General features: G+C 35.8%; 1 protein-coding gene across 5 annotated transcripts in view; it reads right to left on the bottom strand.

The window, feature by feature from the left end:
- Positions 1-26,667, bottom strand: part of ERBB4 (erb-b2 receptor tyrosine kinase 4) — a 1,170,744-nt gene that overhangs the window by 322,069 nt on the left and 822,008 nt on the right. For all 5 annotated transcript variants that reach the window (XM_050751368.1, XM_050751370.1, XM_050751367.1 and 2 more), the window contains 5 exons: positions 14,556-14,669; positions 13,064-13,190; positions 6,333-6,406; positions 5,122-5,212; positions 2,959-3,158 (listed from right to left, as the gene is read on the bottom strand). In XM_050751368.1, coding sequence (XP_050607325.1) covers positions 2,959-3,158; positions 5,122-5,212; positions 6,333-6,406; positions 13,064-13,190; positions 14,556-14,669 — 606 coding nt within the window. The remainder of the gene's footprint in view (positions 1-2,958; positions 3,159-5,121; positions 5,213-6,332; positions 6,407-13,063; positions 13,191-14,555; positions 14,670-26,667) is intronic.

Below are 26,667 nucleotides of genomic sequence, written 5' to 3'. Positions count from 1 at the left end.
ACTCGGATTCTGAAGGGCTGGTGTAATATTTATCTCTACATTGTTTATATTTCAGTATTAAAACTTTATGCTTAAATATTTTAAGAAACTTCAAATGCTTTTATAAATCTACTCTAAAACTTCTTCCACCTAACACTGCAATTTGGTTACTATCATAACCACATAAATGACAGAGGTCCAAAATATTCTAGCTTTTCATGTCCCAGAGTTTCCCTCAATCTCAATCTCTTCAAATCAGCTTTGAAATTTTTGACTTAAAAGAGTAAGATTGCTCTAGCCACTGTTAGCCTTTATAGATGAGTTAACCTTTTTTTATATTGTCATTACTGTTTTAAATCATGCTGAACTCCAAAAAACACCATTACAAATGAAGGACTGCCTTTTCATTAAGTTCATAAGCCAACTCTTAGATTTAGGTCAGAGTATTTCACGGTAACTGTGTGTAAATGTAAGTGGGCAAGTAAGGGTGTGTATGCATGGATATGTTTACTAGGTGTGTGTATATACATGTGTGTTGTATATGGAACAGCATACAGACATCCACTCTGTATATGCATATATGTTTAGGTGTTGTAGTGAACATATGTGTATGCTCATGTACATCTTGTGTGTGTATGATATACCAAGATGGAATATCCAAAAAGGAAACATTTACAGTGCATTTAAAATGAAGCAAGCATTTAGACATTCCCATTTACAAATAGTACTGGGGATCATAAACATCAGCAGCATCTCTGAGGTCAAGTTTACAGGGTAATTATATTTCTGAAAATGGAGGCATATGGAATTTTTATGGATCCAGTGTGCTGTGAGTCTGAAGTCCAAATTTTGATAAATGAATTCCATGCAAAATATATTTATTCTAATATGTTAAAAATGAAAAATGATATGTTTGATACTATAGCACCACAAAACTATGTTTCTCCTAACTGCTTCATTTTTTTCCCCAAACTGCAAAGTCAATTCTTGTGCACAGAACAAAAAAAAATATGTCTATGGTCTGAAAAGTAGTTAACCTCAATCCAAGAAGCATAACACTGAAAGTTTAAACACATTTTATATTTTAGTTATTATCATTATTATTATTATTCACTCCCTTTTGGTCATTTGAAATGTTTAGAAGTTTTAAAGAAGTGTAAAATAACATTATATAATTTACTGAAATATCCCTTTTTCTCATCTTGTTTCCCTACATTTATTTTTTGCATTTTCTTCTTCCCATTTGCTTTTCAAGTATAGAAAGATATATGAAATATGAATTTTTGTAGGATTTGTAAACTGATTAAGTGCATCAAAGAGGAAGAATGTTTTTTTCTGATTCTTTTATATATTTCTTTACATTATTTTGAATTCATAGTTAAATTTTTGAAAGATAGAAGTACTAATTTTTTTAAGGATGTCGAAGGAAACAAGAGTATAACCCTGATTTAGGGAAACATTTATCAATTGGTATTGAAGAAGAATCTATCTTATTGCCATGAATCATCTACTTTGGGGCATATACACACACATATTGTGATGTGGGATAAGCTTAAGCATTAGGGAAAAAGCAAAGCAAATTTTCTTTTAGAAATCAGTAATGTGTAAAACCAAGGAAATAACATAGGCCAAATGAAATAATGAATATCATTCAATATAACATGCATATTTTGATACACAATTAGATTTTATATTTCGTGATTCTATGTGGAACAGAAGAATGAGTAAGAACTTAAGTTCACTCTTAGCAGGAATCTCATATTGGGATAGATCTCCTTCATTTAGAAATATTTTTAAGGATCGAAAAGAGCTAAAATATAAGAGAATTAATCATAAATTATATTTTATGAAATTAGTAGACTGAGCTGTCTTAAATTATTTCTGGAACAAGATGGGATCTTAATAAATCAATTAATTCACTGAAAACTCAATAAACAAATTATGTTGGCCTCTTAAGAGTTTATAACTTTTTAAAAAAGTCTTCTATTTATACACACACACACACACACACACACACACACAAACTCAATCATTACTCATGTATACCCTTATGATTGTTTTAATGGAGAGATCAAAGAAGTAAGAAAATACTCTGAGAGCAGAATTTTCTAGGGTTCTGCCTTTTAGAACGGATTGATTTTGTGCCCACAACAAGAATATTCATTTGCAAACAGATCATTTGAGTTCGGAGTCTTTTTATTCAGTATTTACCATAATAAGTCTGATGATTGTACTCATAATAGTGGCACTCATAGGATGTAGGAAAGAGTAGTATTCAGTAGAAAAACAGGGAAGAATTAAGTATAAATCATTGGAATATCAGTGCATTAGATAGGAATGGCATAGTCATGTGCCTACAAAAGCATTATTTGCTTCAGAGTAAATGAGAAATTATTAAATGAATCAATAAGTAGCAAAACAGATGAAAAAATGATAAATACATGTCTACATAAATGCATTAATAAAGTAAACTTTCTTTCTGAACAACAAAACATCTTGAACAATGTACTTCTTGAATAGTAGTTTTTACACATGTTAGAAAAATACAACTTCATTTTTCTCACCACCTCTAAATGGCAAAACTCTGTTATTCTGTTATGAAACTCACTGAAACCAAACAACAAACAGAGAATTCAATAGGGTGGATCTCCACACATTGACTGGATCCTTGAAATTACCTGGGATGCCAATGATTTAAATACCCAGGTTCCATTTAGACATACTGAATTCAAATCTCCACAGGAGCGTTCTTAAGATTAGGTAAGACATCTTGCAAATAAATATGCCATATGTTGTAGAAAGTCACTTACTCTGATTATTTTATATCATATTGGCAATTGTAATAACTACCTTCCTTTTTAAGGGTTGGGATAACAAAGCAACAATTCTGACCTGATGTTATTTTTAATTTTTTGGTCCAAAAAAGAATGGGAAAAAAATTAAGTTTCTATGTTTTAAATGTCTGAGTAATGTACTTACTACAGTTTTCAGCTTTTCTATTGTCCCGGATTACTATTCTTTGGTTGATTGTGCTGAAGAGTGTTGTCCAGTTAATGGTATGATAATAACACAAGTTGCTGTTGTCAGTAATATAGATGTTTCCTGCGCTGATTTCCTTCAGGGACTGGAACTGTAGAGAGGTGATGCCCTGTTGCTTGAGGATAAGCAAGGAGAGGCCACTGAGGAGGGGGAAGGGAGAAAATGGAACCATGAGACACATTCTGGAGTAAAATAAGGCTGTCATATTTTATTTTTAAAAGAATGTTAATGGAGTGTAAATATAGACTGAATCAGTAACTCTGTGTTTTGAATGATATTTGTTTTTACATGCTATATACAGTTTTTAAAGTAACAATTTGACCTCCCAAAGTAAAATTTCCATTGCTTACAGTTATGCATATTGGCAGTGTATCTCTATTTCTGTGTATATATTTACCACTGAAATATCTGCTCACTATCTTCCCACCCCAAGCCTTAACTTTACATTGTTCAATGATGAAATCCTGTATTAACACTAAAGAAGTGTTTATAAAACAATCGTTCATCTACTCAAAGTAAGACATTAATTCCTTTTTATGTAATAGATTTAGACATATAGACATACTTTCAGAGTATGTCTAAATAATTTCAGAAAATGATTATAGGTATTTAGCTTTACTTTAATACCTCAGACACCAGAACTGTAATAATTGAGGCATGTGTAAGTAAGGTTAGGAGACGGTAAAAAGTAAAGAATAAAACTAAACTAAAATTAGAAAAAGAAAACAAACTCAGATGCCTTGGGTATCTGGGGGAAAAGGTCTCTAAAAGTTAAATAACAACTACCCTGTTTAGAATTGCTCACATCATGTACTCCATGCTTGGAAAATACTAATATTACTTTGAGTGACAGATGATTGAAAAATCAAGGAAACTACTTTTATTTTAATATAATCCACATTATTGTAATTATTTACTTTTTTACTTATTTTCTTTTTTTACTTATTTACTTTTCCATTCTCTAAAGCATAAACATGCTTCCCGTATTTCAATCAGTTAATGAATATTATTTTACATTTTGGAGATCAATGCTTTCCACTTTTATTTTTAGTTTTAAATATTCTTTGCTGTTAATATTTAGATTTATCTTCCATGGTTGTCAGAATGTGTGTGTGTGTGTGTTTGTGTGTGTGTATGCTCAATGATAAAGACCAAGATGCAGCTCTTTCTCTCAAATTTTGTCCCCATCATAACTATCTTGAGTTGTTGATTACAATGTTAGCACAATGTCTCGATTGGCTTATAATATTTATTCAATGGATAGTAAAAGTTGTTTACATATAGCACTTTAATAGATTGTATCTCTTGACTATCCTTTCTTATTAAGCTCCTTTTTCCTTTACATTTTTAAAACCTCTTATAAATATAACTTTTAAATTTTAATAGTGAAATTCAATGTACTTTTTATAAAACATTATTATAAAATCAATGATGATATTAATTTTGGAGATATTTTGAACTTAAGTAAACAAATTTTAAAAATTCTTATGTAAATTGACTTTTAATTGCTCATAAATAAGAACGTCATACAGATGACATTGAAGAAACCTGTTATTTACTCTTATAATGTGAATTTAAATTATTGACATTATAATTTTATCAATGTCCTTCTAAACCTGAATTTTCTTGTCCATTTATTAACCAGCAGAACATGTAGAATGGCGGACCTGTTCCTAAAACATCAGCCCTGTGATGTGTAGTTCAAATTATAGCACCAGAGACAAGAACAGAATCTCCTGGCACAACAGCATTTGTATCCTATACACCCGAGCCATTACCAAGTCACACAACTCTTATCTTTTAATTATGATAACATCTGATAAAAAAGAAAGTTTCGTTAATTGTTCATATCTTGCACCCCATACTTGCAAAATACTAATATTATTTTGAGTGACAGACAATTGAAAAAATCAAACTATGTATTCTGTAATACTTCATACCATCATTGGAGGTATTTTCAATGAGCTTATCTTTGGAAATAAGGATGGAAGCATGATTTCCCCAGAATCAGTAAATCAATAAGAGTGATGGTTTTGACTTAATGCCCAGACGATGCTCCTCTTGAAATCTGTGAGACCTGCAACTTTAAACATATCCACTTACCTATAGAGTACCCTTCCACCAATGGTCACTAGGTTAGAAAAAACACTGAAATCAGTCATGTTTGGCGGCCATGACTGTATGTTCAGGAAACCTACAAGTGAAGAGTAGTAAAAATAAATCAGAATATCATTGTCTTAGTATTAGTGCTGATTTTTCTTGAAATATGGTGAAAACATGTTGAAAGGTGGGAAGTGAGAAAGGAGTAGTGAACATTTCTATTTTTGAAGCACTCTATTACGTATGTATTCTTCCAAGATTGAGTCTCTTACCCGGTAAAACTTTATATGTTGAAAGGTTTCAATGACTCAATTTGATTTATTCTTATAAATGCAAGAATGTAGTCTAACTAGATGAAGAGAAAAATATAGTTTCAATTTCTCTGAAATCTTTTACCTCTTCATCTGTATACTTAGGATATCAGTGTCACCCTTATATTCTAAGACATTTATATACGTATCTAACCTTTCTCATTAGATTTTGCATTATTTTACGGTAAGTCCATGTCTGATTCATATCTATGGGCTCCATATTACCCACTAAGACAATGTTGAACACATTACAGGCTTAATATATATGTGCTAAATAAATGCTACATGTTATCCATGTTCAAGAGTACTTCTTTTGAAGAAGTAAACAGAAAAACATGGGTTCAAAGATCAGTTGACTCTTGCAAGAGTTGTTAATGTCAGACTTTCAAAGACACTCATTTTGTAATTCCATGGGCTTTCAAAATATGCATAAAAGCTAATACCATCTTTAAAAATAATACGAGTTTTTACAAACTAAAATCTGCTTTGAAAATTAGTTGCTGATTCCAATCTTATGTAACTTTTTCTGTTTTGTTTTCTTTTTTGTTGTTATTTTGTGATGGAGTCTCACTCTATTGCCAGGGTGGAGTGCAGCGGCGTGATCTTGGCTCACTGCAATCTCCACCTCCTGGGTTCAAGCAATTTTCCTGCCTCAGCCTCCTGAGTGGCTGGGATTACAGGCACGCACCACCACACCCAGCTAATTTTTGTATTTTTAGTAGAGACAGGGTTTCACCATGTTGGCCAGGATGGTCTCAATCTCCTGATCTCGTGATCCACCCGCCTTGACTTCTCAAAGTGCTGGGATTACAGGCGTGAGCCACTGTGCCCAGCCAATCTTATGTATTTTTTTTTTTTAAATTACGTTGTTCATAGCACAACAGTTGCAGTTTAAAAAATTACCTGTTATCTCTCTGACTGTCCGAAAGACATTCAGTTTCTCTGGGTCTATGGCTTCAATTGCATTGTAAGGGTCCCTAGAAAATCAAGAAGAAACGTAGCCAAATTTAAATTTTAATAAAGGAGTGAAAATATGAGAAATGTGACAGTAGTTATTTTATTCTAATTTAATTTTAATTAGCAATAGGGGCGTTATCAATGCATGTCTAAATTAATCTGTGCTAGATGTGGAGGAGGAATAATAGGTGTTTTGTGGACATTTTTGATGTCACAAAATATGAGATTTTCATCAAAGCCTATTCTAGATCTATAAGATTATTCAGATTGAACTATTCTGATGAAATTCTCAAAGATAGCAAGTTCATGTATGAACCACTTGACATTGCTTTGTTTTAAAAGTTTATTATTGATTTGGAAGAATATATATAGTCTAGAAATAAATTATATTATAGTGAGAACAACTGGTATTTCTGCTCCTCAAAGAAGTATACATTGCTAATAGTACCTGGAATTCATAAGAAGGATAGAAACAAGCACAGATAAAATTGACATTTTTTTCTTCTGTAGCTCTACATTTATCTACTCATGAATTTTCATAATATTTATGACATTGTCCAAAAGTATCTCTTCATACAGATTACTTAGAACCATCTTGTTCCTATCTAGCTTATTCATATTCACGTTTATAACACAGGAACTATTCGCTTCCATGTATATGAATTCAAGTAAGACTTCCAGTTTTGTTTTTTATTTTTAAGAAATCCACAGTAAGTTTTAAAATTTTATTACATTAAAAGACATTTCGTGCTATCCTAGGTAGACACCTCATATTAACATATATCATTTACAGAGAGATTAAATTTTATCCATTGGCTGCTTCTTCAAGATAGGTCAAAACTTCTAAGAACAGTGATCTTAGGCTTTTTTAGAAGTATGTATCTACCTGTAGCAGTCAAACAAATTTTATTCTTACTGTAGATATCTCTTCTTTTACCGGTCTCTGAGAACATTCCTTTTCGGTAGGGTGAATAACCACTAGTGATCCACTCTAAGTAGCCTTAATAGGGCTATCAATCAACATGCTCCATAATCGCCTGACAAACAGATAGGCATATGGCCTATGTCCTGAGGATTTGTGTCTGAATCCATTGGCATTTATTCATGCCAGCATTCAAGTCTTGAAAAGAGTATCAGTTCCAGCAACTTGATCTCTGGAACCACCTTGTACTGGCTTTCTGAACTTGGTTCATCAGCATATTCTTCTCTACTGCAAACCATTCCACATCTTTAAAAAAAATTTGCTTGATTAAATTACTGTTTCAAACCAAGAAGTGCAATCAATACAATGTACTGCTAGTTTAACATGGAGTACTTTATACTAGGCTCAAATACTGGATATTGCTGAGGTTGGAGAAACACTAAAAATGTGTTTCCCTATAATTCACACATAAACTATTGATTAAAATTTTCTCAATGTCATATTAATATCTCACAAAAGCTTAAAGTCTCAATTAAACGTTCTAGCAAACTTTCTCTATTTACAAGCAAAGATATATGGAACAAATAACTATGCTTTCGATGAATATGAAGCCAAAAATGAAGTGCATCATGTAGGAAAACTCTTGCCTTCACTTTTTAATGTGCAAAGAATTTTGTATACAGAGGAAATATCAGCTCTGCAGTACAAGAATGAGCTTTCAACATTTGTTCTTTGATGAAAAGCAGTGTATAGAACAGCTCAGGTCGTATAATCAAATATTCTGCCTTTATTGAGAAAGACTCAAAATTCAGGGCAAGCACACAATAACGGGGTCAGTCCAAACCTTTACTGAGAACACTTCTATGTTACCGGGAATGAAATGAATTCCGGAATGTTAACATGAAGCCCAACGGACCACAGATATTTTATACAGTTAATTTTAGAGATTCAGGACTCTTGTAAAATAAGTTGACAGAATTCCATTCACTGACTTCAAAGTATGTCTTGGGAGTTGCATCCTGTAGCCACTCGAAATACATAGTACTTTAAAACAATTAACTTTCCTAACTAAATTCAGAGCCATGCAAAAGAACGTTATGTCTATCCTGTCATTGTGTTTGGTGATCCAAAATAAAGCTCAGGAGAAAGACAGAGAAACATATTTTCATTTCCACTGAAATCACTTTGTTTTATCATCAAGCTTATTATTTCTCTTCCATTGTCTATCACCATTGCAGTCTACCATGTAAACCCTTTCTTGCCAGTGTCTCATTGTGACACAGCATGAACATGCTTATTTGGTGAGTATTTTGTTACTCTAAGCACATGCCCATCAACAGTGTAAAACATAACAAAACATGAAGGAAAAGTTTTCCTAATGATAACCCTAAGCACTACACTTTCCTGCAGTTCCTATCCTAAATAAGAAAATGAGTACCTACTACTATTTCTGGCAATGGTACTATTGTACTGTAAACTAAACTTGCCAATTAACTTTCTTGAGCCCAATTATATATTAAAATTTTAATTGATAAATTGCCATCTTTTATGGAGCAACTTATTTTTAAAAAGCATAACAACCTCATTAAATTGTTATTTTTGCATTTTATTAGTTAAACACATCTCAGCTATTTTAATTAAACCATACGATCTTATTAAGAGCTAGTTAGTAAAATACTGCGGGTAATGGAAATTAAGTGAGGTAAAACATTTCTTTAATTCATTGCAAGTTTTCTGCTTATAATACTCTGTATTGTTCACCTTTAAAATATCTCTGTGCTTACACACACAAACATACACACACACAAATTACATTCATGACCATACTTGTATCTACACATATATAACATGTCTAAGTCTACTGAATTAACTCTATAGCCATACTTTCCTCAGATGAAAGAGAAAGGCTTCAGAATATATGTTTCATGCTGGCATGACAGTGAGAATAAAGAATACATCATAATTCATTTATATGTTTGTCCTGGAAAATACCTTATAAATTATGCTTGAGACCCAATTATAATTATAATTTTAAATATTCCAGGTATAAGTGCTATCATCAAGGACAAATAATCATCTAAACTAAGAACCATGACTCATCATAAGGAAAATTTTGCCTTTATTTGGTTTCCAAAAGTCTATATAAGACTATAATCAAGTCTATAAAATTAATATTTGTTGCACAACATGCTGTGCTATAAACGAGACATAGGCACTGCGATTTTTCTTTTGCACTGTCTTCTTCTCCTCTTGTTTTGTTTTTTATTGATTTTCATTTCTCTGCACTGTCTTCTCCTCCTCTTGTTTTGTTTTTTATTGATTTTCATTTATCTCTGTTCTCATCCTTCTCTCTCTCTCTCTCACTATCTTTCCCTCTTTCCCCACACTTCCAACCTTCTATTTGATACCATTTGTTAAGGTTTTACAATATGCCAGGCACTGCGCTGAGCAATTCAAAACAACTTTTGTTTTTAATCACCACAATAATCATACGAAATAGGTATTTATTGTTAATCCATTTCTCAAGTTTTTTATTGGAGGAAACCTAGTGTTTGACGTGAGAGAAAGCCACCCAACTCAACGCAAACCCTCCATGGTGGAGATACAAATCACATTCCAATCTGCTCTGGATCCAATTGTCCAAGAAGAAATTCCAACTCTCATTTTCTAAGTTTATGCTTGAGACAAACTTGGTTTACTTTTCTACTTCTAATCCATGTAAGTTGATTTTCCATAAGTAATTTTTCACCTGGATGAATGGGCAATATTTTTCTCCTTAGAAGTCAGGGTTAGTCTAACGTAGTATTCTTCCAACAAATTTGGAAATGCACGCTCCTTATTGCCTGATGCATTTTTATTCATTGGACTACCTGTTTCCATTTTTTATTACATTTATTTATTAAACATTCCTCCACTCTGGGCCAGAGGTGAATATATATATATGGCTACATATTATATATATATATAGAGAGAGAGTCATTTTATAACTAGTAGATATCTAGAGATTTAATAATTATGTTCTATGATGAACCAAGACTAAAATAATCTGAACCTCACTAAATAAAATATTTTTGAAATCTTCCTACCCATGTTTTATCTTTAAGAATTTTAGCCTTAGCAGGTCACTTTTTGTGGTCTGCAATCTTTCTACTGTCACAGAATTCTTGCAGTATTTCTCACTGGGGGCAGCATCACCCCACTAACAGGAAGTTGGCACATCTGTAGAGCTGCTTCAGTTGTAACAGAGACTGGTGGATCCTGTAGTTTACAGGGTTTATCACAAGGTTGTTAATTTCTCTTAAATCAAAGGATTGCATCATGTTTTATCCAACCTTAAAATGTCCTACTAGACATTTAGGACCTCATATGTGCAAACTTCATGCTTGGTTATACTCTGGCCAGGTATAATTCCCTAGTCGTGTTGCTCCAATTTCACTTGATCTTAGCCAAAAAGTCAAGAAGCAATTTACTCCAATTTCAATGAAAGTCATTTCCCTCTTTCTTTTGTCATATAACAATGTGTCTGGCTAGTGGTTTTCTCTTCCAGTGGTCAGTTGTTCCTCTGCTTTTTATTTCCTTGTACTTCTTACACAAAAATGTCTTCTAATCTCATTTTTCATAAATTCAAACTTTTATATAATTGGAAACTGGGCATTCCCCTAACAATACTTATTTTATTGTACCTTACTTTTTTTGTATTTTTTTAAAATTACAACTAAAGAATTATAATAATTAAATATATATATATATATTTAGGTTACATTATCTATAAATTTTATTTCAGAATTGAAAAGTGGCAATTTTTTAATATATAAAAGCGGAATATTGGGCCCGATAAGGATAAAAACAACTTGTCTAATGCAGTTCATGTGAATATGATTTCAAATCATTCCCCACAGTGAAAGGCTTGAGGCTAATTCATTTATTATTTCCAGGTGAAAGTAGGCAATGTGAGTCAAAGTGGCTCTATCTTCTTATTTCTCAGAAGACATTATCAGCATAATGTAATCTTACATTCATGTGATATTTGGTTTTAAACATAGTCAAATTGTGGGTATATTGCTTTATTAAATGTCATAGATGCATTAAATTATGAAGAAGCACCTAAATATTGTACCAGGTCTCCTATGCAATAGGGAAAGGAGGGTAAGACAGCAATGTAAATGGATTCGGAAGGCCAGTGCGGACTATGGTAAAGTTGATTAAGTGTGTCCCATCTCAAAATGACTAGTGCTACTGATATGCTTTGCCTGTGTCCTCATCAAAATATCACATTGAATTGTAGCTCCTACAATTCCCACATGTTGTGGGAGGGACCCAGTGGGATGTAACTGAATCATGGGGGTGGGTCTTTCCCATGCTGTTCTCATGATAGTGAATAAGTCTCACGAGATCTGATGGTTTTCTACAGGGAAGCTCCCCTACACAAACCGTCTCTTGCCTGCCACCATGTATGACATGCATTTCTCCTCCTTTGCCTTCCATCATGATTGTGAGGCCTCCCCAGCCATGTGGGACTGTGAGTCCACCGAACCTCTTTTTTCTTTGTAAATTACCCAGTCTCGGGTGTGTCTTTATTAACAGCGTGATAACTGATTAATATGGCTACGCAGTTCCAACAAATTGTTGCCATGTAGGAATATGGGCTGAGAATTACCAAGTCTATACATTTTAAAACGTAAGTAAAAACAAAAAAACAAAAGAACAAAAAACATTTCTTAAGACAGATACAACAATTATGGGGTGGCAGCTGCACACATACTATTATGCTATCTAACATGGGACCGTATTAAAAGCTACCTATTAAAATAAACAAATATTTAGCAATAATGCAAATAATTGATTTGAATGAAAAGAAACACTTTGTTCTATTGTTCTTGCCATTCCCATTTGGACATATTTATTCATATTATGTTAAATTAGTTTGCTTTTAGAAATGATCTGATATATGTTCAGAGTAAGATTTTGAATTGAAACGTATGAGAGATATTCTTTATCTGTAGCCTGCAGCGCTAATATTTAGGGATTAAGTAGTAATATAGACAAACAGATAACATACAATGTTAAAATACTGACATTCAAAGAATGCAAACACGTTTGTTTTCCAGTTAAAACCAGCAGGGGATTCTGTAATGAAGGAGCCCAGATAAATCACGTTACAATTTTTATTACCAAAATGAAACTCATTTAGCAGCATCTCTCACAGTGGTGCTAACTTCCCAACTTAAGGGAAAAAAGACAAAAATAATACATCAGGACATCAGGACAAAGAATTTCTGGAAGAAGCTCAGGGGAATTTCAACTTACTGATTAGTTTTATGTGAGACATTTTAAAGGATATTAATTCATGTTTTCTCACGAATAAGTTAGAAGTTTGAATGAATTTTCCTCTAAACATATCTAAAAATAAGTCAAGCTTGCTGAAAACTGTGGATTTGAGGAGAATATCCTAAAACATAATTTAGTTTAAATACAAATTTATATTTTCAACCTTAAATAGTCACCAAACTAAAATTTGAGCACATTCCAAAACAGGTATTTTGGAATGTCATTATACTTTCATTATACTATAATGTCATTATACTATATTATACTGCCATTACTGGTGAAATCAGGCCCTTGCTTTTGTTTTGAGGAGCATTAATGAAAGGTGAAACTCTTCAGGTTCCAGAAGAATCAAATAAACACAACTAAAGAATCTCTTCAGTTTCCTCTACACTTTGTAAAATAGCTTGCACAAAAATGTAATACTGACCCGTGAATACCAGTGACTAGAAAGATCAAATTCCCATTGATCTTGGTACAGTTTATGAATTTGTCAATGTTACTGGAATCCACAGTCTGAGCTGACATCAGTGATCCTGTGCCAATGCCATCACAAGCTGTAGAAACAAGACTCAGAGTTAGGGGACTGAGAAACTTATTTTTGGCCAATAAATCATTGCATCTTCATTGTAAAATAGCAGAGTATTTTTAATTGCAACATATAAAAATATATTACAAATTTTGTTTTCTAAAAAGTAAAATAATTATTCATTCATTCAACATTCACTACTGGTTCTGCTTTAAAAACTTGTCCCTGCATTAAAATCGAATGACCATGACTCATCATAGAAATTACATTTTATATCAAGACCCAGTATACACACACAACACATACATAAGTTTAACAGAAATTTTATCAATCAATACTCCTCCTAGCAACATAAAATTATCTATTTTCTACTTTATTTGAAAATATCATTTTTAATGATTTTGAAATGCTGGTAACTTTAGTAAAATAATTTCATGGCTTACATACTAATGCTCTACAACTTGCAATTTTAAAAACAGTGGTCTAATGGAGAATATATGTAAATAAAGAGTCTAATGATGTGAATTATAACCAAAATCAAGGGCCATTCAAATATTTATGCTTAAATTGAACATGCTTTCTGAAGCTTCTAATTTAAACAAACAAACAAAGCAACTTTTGTGTGGGGGGGGCGCGGGGTGGTGTATAGAGAAATAGAGAGAGGGGATAAGGAAAAAACAGAGAGAAAGAGAGAAAAGACCATGTAAAGTAAGTCTGGAGTTTGTCCTTTTCTAAGGCACTCCCTGATACCTTGAAAACTTTAACAACATTCCTGAGATTTAGACTATATTTTCATCTGGCTTAATTTAGGTTTCATTCTGGTGAAGATTTAGACTACACACAGCTGGAAGAGATTCCTTCCTCCACTAGAATTCTATGGCATGAATTATCTGATATATTTATTTTAAACTTATGTTAAAGTTCCCTGTCATTTCATAGATCTCATCTTTCCAAATATATTTTTAAGATCTGGAGAGTAACTTTCAGGTCCCTATGCATCACTTTTTATGCTTAGCAGATAAATTTGTATACAGTGCCAAGCAACTAATATGTGTTGTGATGCCAACATAACCATGTGAACTCTTGTTTTTTAACAAAGCTTTTAAGATTTCCTATTGACAGAATAACATGTAACTGAGTTCCTATCAGTGTTACACCTGAATTTTTTTCTGGACCATTTTAGTAGATATAATTCAAACTCAATAATATACAGTGCTATAAAAGTTCATATTTTGAGTGACTGTCCAAAATTATGGAAAGCATGTGTGGGCAGGTTTTGGTTGTGAGAGTGGGTTTATATTAAAAAGTTGGTACACTTAAAATTGAATTAAAAACCTTGTTATATAGGCCCAGTTCTAACTAAATAATCTAAATAATCTGAGCTACCACTCACCTTTTGGGCAAATGTCAGTGCAAGGTTTACACATTTTAATCCCATTTTCTTCTACTTCCATCTTGGAACTAGGGCAGGCACGCACACAAGAACTGGAATCTACCACAAAGTTATCTGTTTTTTTTTTTTTTTTTTTTTTAAAAAAAAAAAGGTAAAATAAGCATTAATGTTAACATTCAGCAAACAAGTTCAAAACAAGATATTTTATGGTTTGGAAATGATTAGCTTCATTGATAGTGTTTATGTATCTTCCCCTTAAACAACTCTTTGTTTAAATATCTCAACCTGAAATGGTATTTCCAGTCAAATGCAATGTGTGTTAACATCAACTAGTACTTGCTTGGTTACTGCTCCACATCCTGAATTGCCCCCAAGATAGACGAGATTTCTTTTATATGCTTAGGAAACTACATGACATTTAGCTTGCGTGTTTCAATAGTTCCACTTCATTTCATGACATGATGCAACTTTAAAGACTAAAAATACTTCAAGTTCATGAAGCATAAATGAAGCTTAAGTTGAACTGCCTTGGATTAAGAGAGTACACTTCACATCAAGGAGAAAATGCTTAAAATGTGTTCTATTTTTCAATGGAGTGCCACAAAAACTTTCTCATATTTTTACACGAAGAAACAAAATAAAATTGGAAAGGGTAGCACTTTGGAAAAGGTACATCAAATAGACAAGGAGCATTTTGTTACTCAATACTTGGATTAAATGTCTAGGAGTCCAGTGACCTGGGATATGCCAGAACATCCCCTCCAAAATAAAGGACAAATTGTTGCATCTAAAGGCTCTCACAATAAATGGAAACACAATCAATACCTGCTAGGCCACTCTGGTTTTAAAAGTAGCATCCTTCCATGCCTGGGAATATTGCTCTGGCACAATATGCAATGTTGTGGAATGCTTACAGCGTTGAGGGGTGCGCAAAGCAGAAAAGGCATATGATGTAGATCTAGGCTGTGGTGCAAGCAGTTTTGCTACTTGGTCCATAAAACACAAGAGGCTCAATATTGGAAGCATCTACAGTGGGAAAATATGCCATGTAGTTTTATGGCAAATTTCATCAGAAAATCACAACAGAGACTTCTAGGTTTTTAGAGCTAAGCTATGCCACCTGTAGCATAGGATAGTACACCATTTAATAAACAGCTTTTGACGTGCTTCTGGGTCCTGGTAGAGGTGGGTCTTGGGTCAGACCTTGTAGCCAGAATTGCCTATTATGAATAGGGTTTTGCTATAATGTTACAATGTCATCATATTGGGCAGGTCCAATAGCAATCCATTGTAAAATTAAAGTAGGATATAAGCAGGGGCAGAAGCACAAGTAAACTGCATAAGCAAATGGTTAAGACCCCCCAACGCCATCCACCACTGAGCTGGTCCCTCTCAGTCAGGTCATACCTATGGTTTGTGGGGGCTGAGAGAAGGCACTTAAGAAAAACTAACAGAGTAAGACACAAACTAGACTAGGCATGTGGATACTAGCTGAAAATGGATGGCAGCTTCTCTGTCTGCGGTCTCACCTATGAGTGGACTTGAAACACAGAGACAAGAGAAAATCTTACCAACAGGCATAATTTTTGGTAGCAAAACTGATTACTCATTTTGTATGAAAAGAGAAGTTGCTTGACCTTAGAATATATATGAACTCATGAGCTTATCCTGAGAGAAGAAATACTGGAAAACTTGAGAAGAAAGAGAATCTGGGGCAAAGAGATATGTGAGAATCCATGGAAGTGGGTACAAAGTATGGAGAAATTTGTATTCCAAGTCAACATCCACATGAAAGCCTCCACCACAACAAAGAGGCACTTTGTTGGCATGATATCAAAGTCTGATCTTGCTTTCTTCCCTTCTCCAAAAAGTGTTGATTTTGAGACTGCTCCTTATCATAACCTAATTTCTATCTCAGGGGAACCCAACCTGCAACAGGTGCGTACACGATATTAAATAGCCATTCTTTGTTCCAGGTCTGGTGATATGGTTTGGATCTGTGTCCCCAGCCAAATCTCATGTAAAATTATAACCCCAGTATTGGAGGTGGGACCTGGAGGGAGGTGAGTGAATCATGGGGGTGGCTTCTCATGGTTTAACACCATCCTCCTTGGTGTTGTCGTGACAAGAGTGAGTTAGCATGAGATCTGGTTGTTTAAAAGTGTGTAACACTTCCTGCCCCTCTCTTCCTCCTGCTCCAGCCATGGAAGACATACTTGCTTTCCCTTCACCTTCACTGTGATTGACAGTTTCTGGAGCTCTCCTCAGGGTGTCCTGTACAGCCTGCAGAACCATGAGCCAATTGTACCTCTTTTGTTTATCAATTACCCAGTCACAGGTATTTCTTTTTTTTTGTTATACTTTAAGTTCTAGGGTACAAGTGCACAATGTGCAGGTTTGTTACATATGTATACTTGTGCCATGTTGGTGTGCTGCACCCATTAACTAGTCATTTACATTAGGTATATCTCCTAATGCTATCTCTCGCCCCTCCCCACTCCCCACAATAGGACCTGGTGTGTGATGTTCCTCTTCCTGTGTCCAAGTGATCTCATTGTTCAATTCCCACCTGTGAGTGAGAACATGCGATGCGGTGTTTGGTTTTCTGTTCTTGTGATAGTTTGCTGAGAATGACGGTTTCCAGCTGCATCCATGTCCCTACAAAGGACACAAACTCATCCTTTTTTATGGCTGCCTAGTATTCCATGGTGTATATGTGCCACATTTTCTTAATCCAGTCTGTCACTGATGGACATTTGGGTTGATTCCAAGTCTTTGCTATTGTGAATAGTGCCACAATAAACATACGTGTGCATGTGTCTTTATAGCAGCATGATTTATAATCCTTTGGGTATATCCCCAGTAATGGGATGGCTGAGTCAAATGGTATTTCTAGTTCTAGATCCTTGAGGAAATGCCACACTGTTTTCCACAATGGTTTAACTAGTTTACAGTCCCACCAACAGTGTAAAAGTGTTCCTGTTTCTCCACATCCTCTCCAGCACCTGTTGTTTCCTGACTTTTTAATGATTGCCATTCTAACTGGTGTGAGATGGTATCTCATTGTGGTTTTGATTTGTATTTCTCTGATGGTGAGTAATGATGAGCATTTTTTCATGTGTCTGTTGGCCGTATGAATGTCTTCAGTTGAGAAGTGTCTGTTCATATCCTTTGCCCACTTTTTCATGGGGTTGTTTGTTTTTTTCTTGTAAATTTGATTGAATTCTTTATGGGTTCTGGATATTAGCCCTTTGTCAGATGAGTAGATTGCAAAAATTTTCTCCCATTTTGTCAGTTGCCTGTTCATTCTGATGGTAGTTTCTTTTGCTGTGCAGAAGTTCTTTAGTTTAATTAGATCCCATTTGTCTATTTTGGCTTTTGGCTTTTGTTGCCACTGCTTTTGGTGTTTTAGACATGAAGTCCTTGCCCATGCCTATGTCCTGAATGGTATTACCTAGGTTTTCTTCTAGGGTTTTTATGGTTTTAGGTCTAACATTTAAGTCTCTAATCCATCTTGAATTAATTTTCGTATAAGGAGTAAGGAAAGGATCCAGTTTCAGCTTTCTACTTATGGCTAGCCAATTTTCCCAGCACTATTTAATAAATAGCGAATCCTTTCCCCATTTCTTGTTTTTGTCAGGTTTGTCAAAGATCAGATGGCTGTAGATGTGTGGTATTATTTCTACTTATGGCTAGTCAATTTTACCAGCGCCATTTATTAAATAGGGAATCCTTTCCCCATTTCTTGTTTTTGTCAGGTTTGTCAAAGATCAGATGGCTGTAGATATGTGGTATTATTTCTGAGGGCTCCGTTCTGTTTCATTGTTCTCTATCTCTGTTTTGGTACCAGTACCATGTTGTTTTGGTTACTGTAGCGTTGTAGTGTAGTTTGAAGTGAGGTAGCGTGATGCCTCCAGCTTTGTTCTTTTGGCTTAGGATTGTCTTGGCAATGTGAGCTGTTTTTTGGTTCCATATGAACTTTAAAGTAGTTTTTTCCAATTCTGTGAAGAAAGTCATTGGTAGCTTTATGGGGATGGCCTTGAATCTATAAATTACCTTGGGCAGTATGGCCATTTTCATGATATTGATTCTTCCTATCCATGAGCATGGTATATTCTTCCATTTGTTTGTGTCCTCTTTTATTTCACTGAGCAGTGGTTTGTAGTTCTCTTTGAAGAGGTCCTTTCATCCCTTGTAAGTTGGATTCCTAAGTATTTTATTCTCTTTGAAGCTATTGTTAATGGGAGTTCATTCATGATTTGGCTCTCCGTTTGTCTGTTACTGGTGTATAAGAATGCTTGTGATTTTTGTACATTGATTTTGTATCCTGAGACTTTGCTGAAGTTGCTTATCAGCTTAAGGAGATTTGGGGCTGAGATGATGGGGTTTTCTAAATATACAATCATGTCATCTGCAAACAGGGACAATTTGACTTATTCTTTTCCTAACTGAATACCCATTATTTCTTTCTCTTGCCTGATTGCCCTACCCAAAACTTCCAACACTATGTTGAATAGGAGTGGTGAGAGAAGGCATCCCTGTCTTGTGCCAGTTTTCAAAGGGAATGCTTCCAGTTTTTGCCCATTCAGTATGATATTGGCTGTGGGTTTGTCATAAATAGCTCTTATTATTTTGAGATATGTTCCATCAATACCAAATTTATTGAGACTTTTAAGCATGAAGGGCTATTGAATTTCATCAAAGGCCTTTTCTGCATCTATTGAGATAATCATGTGGTTTTTGTCTTTGGTTCTGTTTATATGCTGGATTATGTTTATTGATTTGCATATGTTGAACCAGACTTGCATCCCAGGGATGAAGCCCACTTGATCATGGTGGATAAGCTTTTTGATGTGCTGCTGGATTCAGTTTGCCAGTATTTTATTGAGGACTTTTGCATCGATGTTCATCAGGGATATTGGTCTAAAATTCTCTTTTTTTGTTGTGTCTCTGCCAGACTATGGTATCAGGATGATGTTGGCCTCATAAAATGAGTTAGGGAGGATTCCCTCTTTCTCTATTGATAGGAATAGTTTCAGAAGGAATGGTACCAGCTCCTCCTTGTACCTCTGGTAGAATTTGGCTGTGAATCCGTCTGGTCCTGGCCTTTTTTTGGTTGGTAGGCTATTAATTATTGCCTCAATTTCAGAGCCTGCTATTGGTCTATGCAGGGATTCAACTTCTTCCTGGTTTAGTCTTGGAAGAGTGTAAGTGTCCAGGAAATTATCCATTTCTTCTAGATTTTCCAGTTTATTTGCGTAGAGGTGTTTATAGTATTCTCTGATGGTAGTTTGTATTTCTGTGGGGTCGGTGGTGATATCCCCTTTATCAATTTTAATTGCATCAATTTGATTCTTCTCTCTTTTCTTCTTTATTAGTCTTGCTAGTGGTCTGTCAATTTTGTTGATCTTTTCAAAAAACCAGCTCCTGGATTCATTGATTTTTTGGAGGGTTTTTTGTGTCTCTATCTCCTTCATTTCTGCTCTGATCTTAGTTATTTCTTGCCTTTTGTTAGCTTGTGGATGTGTTTGACTTGCTTCTCCCGTTCTTTTAATTGTGATGTTAGGGTGTCAATTTTAGATCTTTCCTGCTTTCTCTTGTGGGCATTCAGTGCTATAAATTTCCCTCTACACATTGCTTTAAATGTGTCCCAGAGATTCTGGTATGTTGTATCTTTGTTCTCATTGGTTTCAAAGAACATCTTTAGTTCTGCCTTCATTTCATCATGTACCCAGTAGTCATTCAGGAGCAGGTTGTTCAGTTTCCATGTAGTCTAATGGTTTTGACTGAGTTTCTTAGTCCTGAGTTCTAGTTTGATTGCACTGTGGTCTGAGAGAGAGTTTGTTGTGATTTCTGTTCTTTTACATTTACTGAGAAGTGCTTTACTTCCAACTCTGTGGTCAATTTTTGAATAAGTGTGATGTAGTGCTGAGAAGAAGGTATATTCTGTTGATTTGGGGTGGAGAGTTCTATAGATGTCTATTAGGTGTGCTTGGTGCAGAGCTGAGTTCAATTCCTGGATATCCTTGTTAACTTTCTGTCTCATTGATCTGTCTAATTTGACAGTGGGGTGTTAAAGTCTCCCATTATTATTGTATGGGAATCTAAGTCTCTTTGTAAGTCTCTAAGGACTTGCTTTATGAATCTGGGTGCGCCTGTATTGGGTGCGTATATATTTAGGATAGTTAGCTCTTTCTGATGAATTGATCAATTTACCATTATGTAATGGCCTTCTTTGTCTCTTTTCATCTTTGATGGTTTAAAGTCTGTTTTATCAGAAACTAGGATTGCAACCCCTGCTTTTTTTTTTTTGTTTTGCATTTGCTAGTAGATCTTCCTCCATCCCTTTATTTTGAGCCTATGTGTGTCTCTGCATGTGAGATGGGTCTCCTGAATATAGCAGACTGATGTGTCTTGACTCTATATCCAATTTGATAGTCTGTGTCTTTTAATTGGACTTTTTAGACCATTTACATTTAAGGTTAATATTGTTATGTGTGAACTTGATCCTGTCATTATGATATTAGCTGGTTATTTTGCTCGTTAGTTGGTACAGTTTCTTCCTAGCATCAATGGTCTTTACAATTTGGCATGTTTTTGCAGTGGCTGGTACCGGTTGTTCCTTTCCATGTTTAGTGCTTCCTTCAGGATCTCTTGTAGGGCAGGCCTGGTGGTGACAAAATCTCTAAGCATTTGCTTGTCCGTAAAGGATTTTATTTCTCCTTCACTTATGAAACTTAGTTTGGCTGGATATGAAGTTCTGGGTTGAAAATTCTTTTCTTTAAGAATGTTGAATATTGGCCCCCACTCTCTTCTGGCTTGGAGAGCTTCTGCTGAGAAATCTGCTGTTAGTCTGATGGGCTTCCCTTTGTGGGTAACCCGACCTTTCTCTCTGGAGTTGCTCTTCTCGAGGAGTATCTTTGTGGCATTCTCTGTATTTCCTGAATTTGAATGTTGGCCTGCCTTACTAGGTTGGGGAAATTCTCCTGGATGATATCCTGAAAAGTGTTTTCCAACTTGGTTCCATTTCCCCCTCACTTTCAGGCATCCCAATCAGATGTAGATTTGGTCTTTTCACATAATCCCATATTTCTTGGAGGCTTTGTTCATTTCTTTTTACTCTTTTTTTCTCTACACTTCTCTTCTTGCTTCATTTCATTCATTTTATCTTCAATCACTGATACTCTTTCTTCCAGTTGATCAAGTCGGTTACTGAAGCTTGTGAAATTGTCACGTAGTTCTTGTGTCATGGTTTTCATCTCTATCAGTTCGTTTATGATATTCTCTGCATTGATTATTCTAGTTATCCATTCTTCCATTCTTTTTTCAAGGTTTTTAGTTTCTTTGCACTGGGTATGTAGTTCCTCCTTTAGCTCTGAGAAGTTTGATCAACTGAAGCCTTCTTCTCTCAACTTGTCAAAGTCATTCTCCGTACAGCTTTGTTCCATTGCTGGTGATGAGCTGCATTCCTTTGGAGGGGGAGATGTGCTCTGATTTTTTGAATTTCCAGCTCTTCTGCACTGCTTTTTCCCCATCTTTGTGGTTTTATCTGCCTTTGGTCTTTGATGATGGTGACGTACTGATGTGGTTTTGGTGTGGGTGTCCTTTCTGTTTGTTAGTGTTCTTTCTAACAGTCAGGACCCTCAGCTGCAGGTCTGTTGGAGTGTGCTTGAGGTCTACTCCAGACCCTGTTTGCCTGGGTATCAGCAGCGGAGGCTGCAGAAGATATAATATTGCTGAACAGCGAGTGTTGCTGCCTGATTCTTGCTCTGGAAGTTTCATCTCAGAGGTGTACCCAGCCATGTGAGGTGTGAGGTGTTGCTCTGTACCTAGTGGGGGATGTCTCCCAGTTAGGCTACTCAGGGGTCAGGGACCCAGTTGAGCAGGCAGTCTGTCCGTTTTCAGATCTCAACCTCCAGACTGGGAGAACCACTGCTCTCTTCAAAGCTGTCAGACAGGGACATTTACATCTGCAGAGGTTTCTGCTGCTTTTTGTTTAGCTATGCCCTGTTCCCAGAGGTGGAGTCTAAAGAGGCAGGCAGGCCTCCTTGAGCTGAGGGGGGCTCCACCCAATTCGAGCTTCCAGGAGGCTTTGTTTACCCACTTAAGCCTCAGCAATGGTGGGCGCCCCTCCCCCAGCCTTGCTGCTGCCTTGCAGTTAGATCTCAGACTGCTGTGCTAGCAATGAGGGAGGCTCCGTGGGCATGGGACCCTCTGGGCCAGGTGTGGGATATAATCTCCTTGTGTGCTGTTTGCTAAGACCCATGGTAAAGCACAGTATTAGGGTGGGAGTTACCCGATTTTCCAGGTGTTGTGTGTCTCAGTTTCCCTTGACTAGGAAAAGGAATTCCCTTCCCGTTTGCATTTCCCAGGTGAGGCAATGCCTCGCCCTGCTTCAGCTCTCGCTGGTTGGGCTGCACCCGCTGACCAGCACCGACTGTCTGATATGCCCCAGTGAGATGAACCCGGTACCTCAGTTGAAAATGCAGAAATCACCCATCTTCTGTGTCACTCAGGCTGGGAACTGGAGGCTGGAGCTGTTCCTATTTGGCCATCTTGGGTGCCCCCCAGGTATTTCTTTATAGCAGCATAAGAACCAACTAATACATCTTGGGAAATACACTACAATGAAACACTTTCACATTTCTACCGAGTGGAATGAGCAAGTAGTATAATTAGCCTTATATCAGTTAGATTCAAGTTTTGCAGCCAAATGAGTTTCAGAAAATGTATTTTTGGAGTTTTTAAATTTCAGAAATCTGGATTAGGAAATGTAGGCCTGCATTTAGAAGCTTAATGTCCTTGTTTTCCCGAGAAAGCTTCAATTTGGCAAACCAAGCCATGTAAGCCAGGCCCATCAGAGATTTAAATTTTTTCATAGACAAATACTGAAGTGCTTTAAATTACCCTGCAGTTTGAGATACATAAACTAATTTAAGAAAGGAAGACTGCAAGTTACCACATTTAAAGTAAACAAGTCATGTAATTTCACACAATAGGTCTTCATGTTTAGCCACTTGCTACAGTTTGGAGTTGACAGCTTTCAGGTGAACCACTATAAAGGCTATAGTAAAGAAAAGGGGAATTCTTGAGTTCAAATTTACCTGGTACTTCTGCTCTCACCCAACCCTTGGGCTTCAACTAAAGGACTTGAATAAAGGGAAAGCACCAAAAAAAATACTCCAAGAAAGCATAGGTTTGACTGTCTTTGGGAAATGCATCCTAATTTGAAGGTAGTACATTCGGTAGTAATATAATATATGTCTAAGAAAAGGGAAAATATCATTTAGCCCCATCCTACAATACTGCCAAGCCCTCAGTTTTCTAAGGATGGTAAATGGTGACATATAGGGTGACTTTAGATAAGAGGTTATTAGATGAAAAGGACTGGTGTGAATATTAAAATATTTAAGATGCAAAATCTTTGCTGTCTTGGCATTAGTGTGCCTGTGACTTTAAAATGCTAATTAAGAGACATATGAAACACATATATATTTATGTATATACATAAAGAAGTCAAAGTACAATTTTTATTTTAGTAGATATGAACATGTTACATAACAATGACTAGAATTGTGTTTTCAAAGTCTTTTTAAATAATATACCCCTTTCGGCCTGGCACGGTGGCTCATGCCTGCAATCCCAGAACTTTGTGAGACCGAGGCAGGTGGATTACCTGAGATCAGGAGTTCAAGACAGCCTGGCCAATATGTTTGTCATGTTGATGAACCCAGACTCTACTAAAAATACAAAAATTAGCTGGGCATGGTGGCATTGCCTGTAATTCCAGTGATTCAGGAGGCTGAGTTAGGGGAATTGCTTGAACCTGGGAGACGGAGGTTGCAGTGAGTGGAGATTGTGCCATTCCACTCCAGCCTGGGTGACAGAATGAAACTCTGTCTCCAAAAAAATAAAAAATCTACTCCTCTCATCCTTATATCCTATCTCTTTGATTGTTATAATGGCTTTGGAAAGAAAGGAGGGAAGATATATATATTTATATATATTTATTTATATACATATTTATATATATAGAGAGAGAAACAGAGTTTCACTCTTTTTGCCCAGGCTGGAGTGCAATTGCATGATCTTGGCTCACTGCAACCTCTGCCTCCCGGGTACAAGTATTATCCTACCTCAACCTCCCAAATAGCTGGGATTACAAGTGTGTGCCACCACGACCAGCTAATTTTTGTATTTTTAGTGGAGATGGGATTTCACTGTGTTGGCCAGGCTGGTCTCAAACTCCTGACCTTACATGATCTGTCTGCTTCGGCCTTCCAAAGTGCTGGGATTACAGGCATAAGCCACCTCGCCCGGCCAGAAGATATAATTTTTATAACCCACATCTTAAAGAAGAAGAAATAGAGAACTGAAGGTTTTATTTAAAAATCACATGACTAATAAGGGAACAAAGCCACAATCCATAGCCACTCTAATCCCATGTTCCTTATACAGATTGAGTATACTTTATTCAAAAATGCTTGGGACCAGATGTGTTTCAGATTTCAGAATGTTTTGGATTTTGTAATATTTGCACAAATATAATGAAATACCTTGCAGATAAACCCCAAGTCTAAAAGCAATATTCAGTTTTTATGATTCCATATATCTTATACACATGACCTGAGGTAATTTTATACAATATTTTAAGTAATTTTTGGTATGAAACACAGTTTGTGTACATTGAACCATCAGAAACAAAGGTGTCACTATCTCAGTCACCCACATAGACAATCTGTGGTTGTTTGGCATCACTGTCATTCACCAAATTTATATACTACTGACAAGCAATCATATTCTTACACTTATTCACATACAAATACGTAAAAGTAAAAAAAATGATATATCACTAACACAGTGAAAAGATAATGTGTTCGGAATAACTAGGTATCACAGTAGAATCACTAGAATACCTGTATCAGCTGTGAAACAACAGCAACAACAAATAATGCAGGCTTTTAGTGTCCACCTATGATGCTGTGTTTTGATTAAAACGTTACAATACACTGTGTTTTCTTAGGTAAAAAGAAACAGCGGAAACAGCTGAGAAACTAGGGAATGGGTCCTACAGGGATAAGGGGGCTTTCTGCTGGATGGCTTTTTAAAATGTTTCCTCCAGGGTCATCTTCCCATTAACAACAGTGAATTTTGTCTTAGAAGTCTCTTTGTGATTTTATAAACTCCCATGATTTCTTGTTCTGTTATGAATGCACCATGCTCTAGTCCTTCAATGAGCCCATAACACATTTTCATCATGTCATCTGTAGGTACTTTTTGTGCAATGTTAAAAACATTTTCATTGTCACTATTACCACAATCGCTTTGATTCAGAGTGACTTCTGCAATTTCACCATCAGTCAATGAAGGAACAACTTGTTATCAATGTTAAAAACTTCTGTGATAACCACTTCTTCCAGCTTACTGATGAACTCTGAGGGCATATTTTTTTATCACTTAACATAGGGAATCTCTCCAAGTAACCTCCTTTTTCCTGAATATAGTAATAGGTCAGAATTTGTACCAGGCATGCAAAACTGTGTCTTTAGTTATTGTGTTCCAAGTATTGACAACAGCATATACAGTATCCTTCATGCTAAGCTCCCTTTGAAAACCTTCCCACACCCAGGCCTCTGTTCACTGCTGCTAGCATGCTGTTCAAGAAAGTGTTTTTGGCCAGATGGGGTGGGTCACATCTGTAATCCTAGCACTTTGGGAGGCCAAGGTGGGTGAATCACAAGATCAGGAGATCAAGACCACCCTGGCTAACACAGTGAAATCCGGTCTCTACTAAAAATACAAAAAATTAGCCAGGCATGGTGGCACATGCCTGTAGTCCCAGCTACTCAGGAGGCTGAGGCAGGAGAATCGATTGAACCTAGGAGGCAGAGCTTGCAGTGAGCCGAGATCATGCTACTGCATTCTAGCCTGGGTGACAGAATGAGATTCCATCTCAAAAAAAAAAAAAAAAAAAAAAAAGTGTTTTTGTATTTACTCTTCATTGCTCTAAGGATAATCTGTTTACATGGCTGAATTAATGAAGTCACATTTAGGGGAAAGTACATGGCATAAACATTATTTTTGATGAGAATTTCAGCTGCAGGATGAGTAG

The sequence above is a fragment of the Macaca thibetana genome, chromosome 12 (assembly GCF_024542745.1).
Source record: "Macaca thibetana thibetana isolate TM-01 chromosome 12, ASM2454274v1, whole genome shotgun sequence".
Taxonomy (NCBI): domain Eukaryota; kingdom Metazoa; phylum Chordata; class Mammalia; order Primates; family Cercopithecidae; genus Macaca; species Macaca thibetana.
Note: the sequence above shows the minus strand (reverse complement) of the source record. Positions and strands in the feature narration are given on the sequence as shown.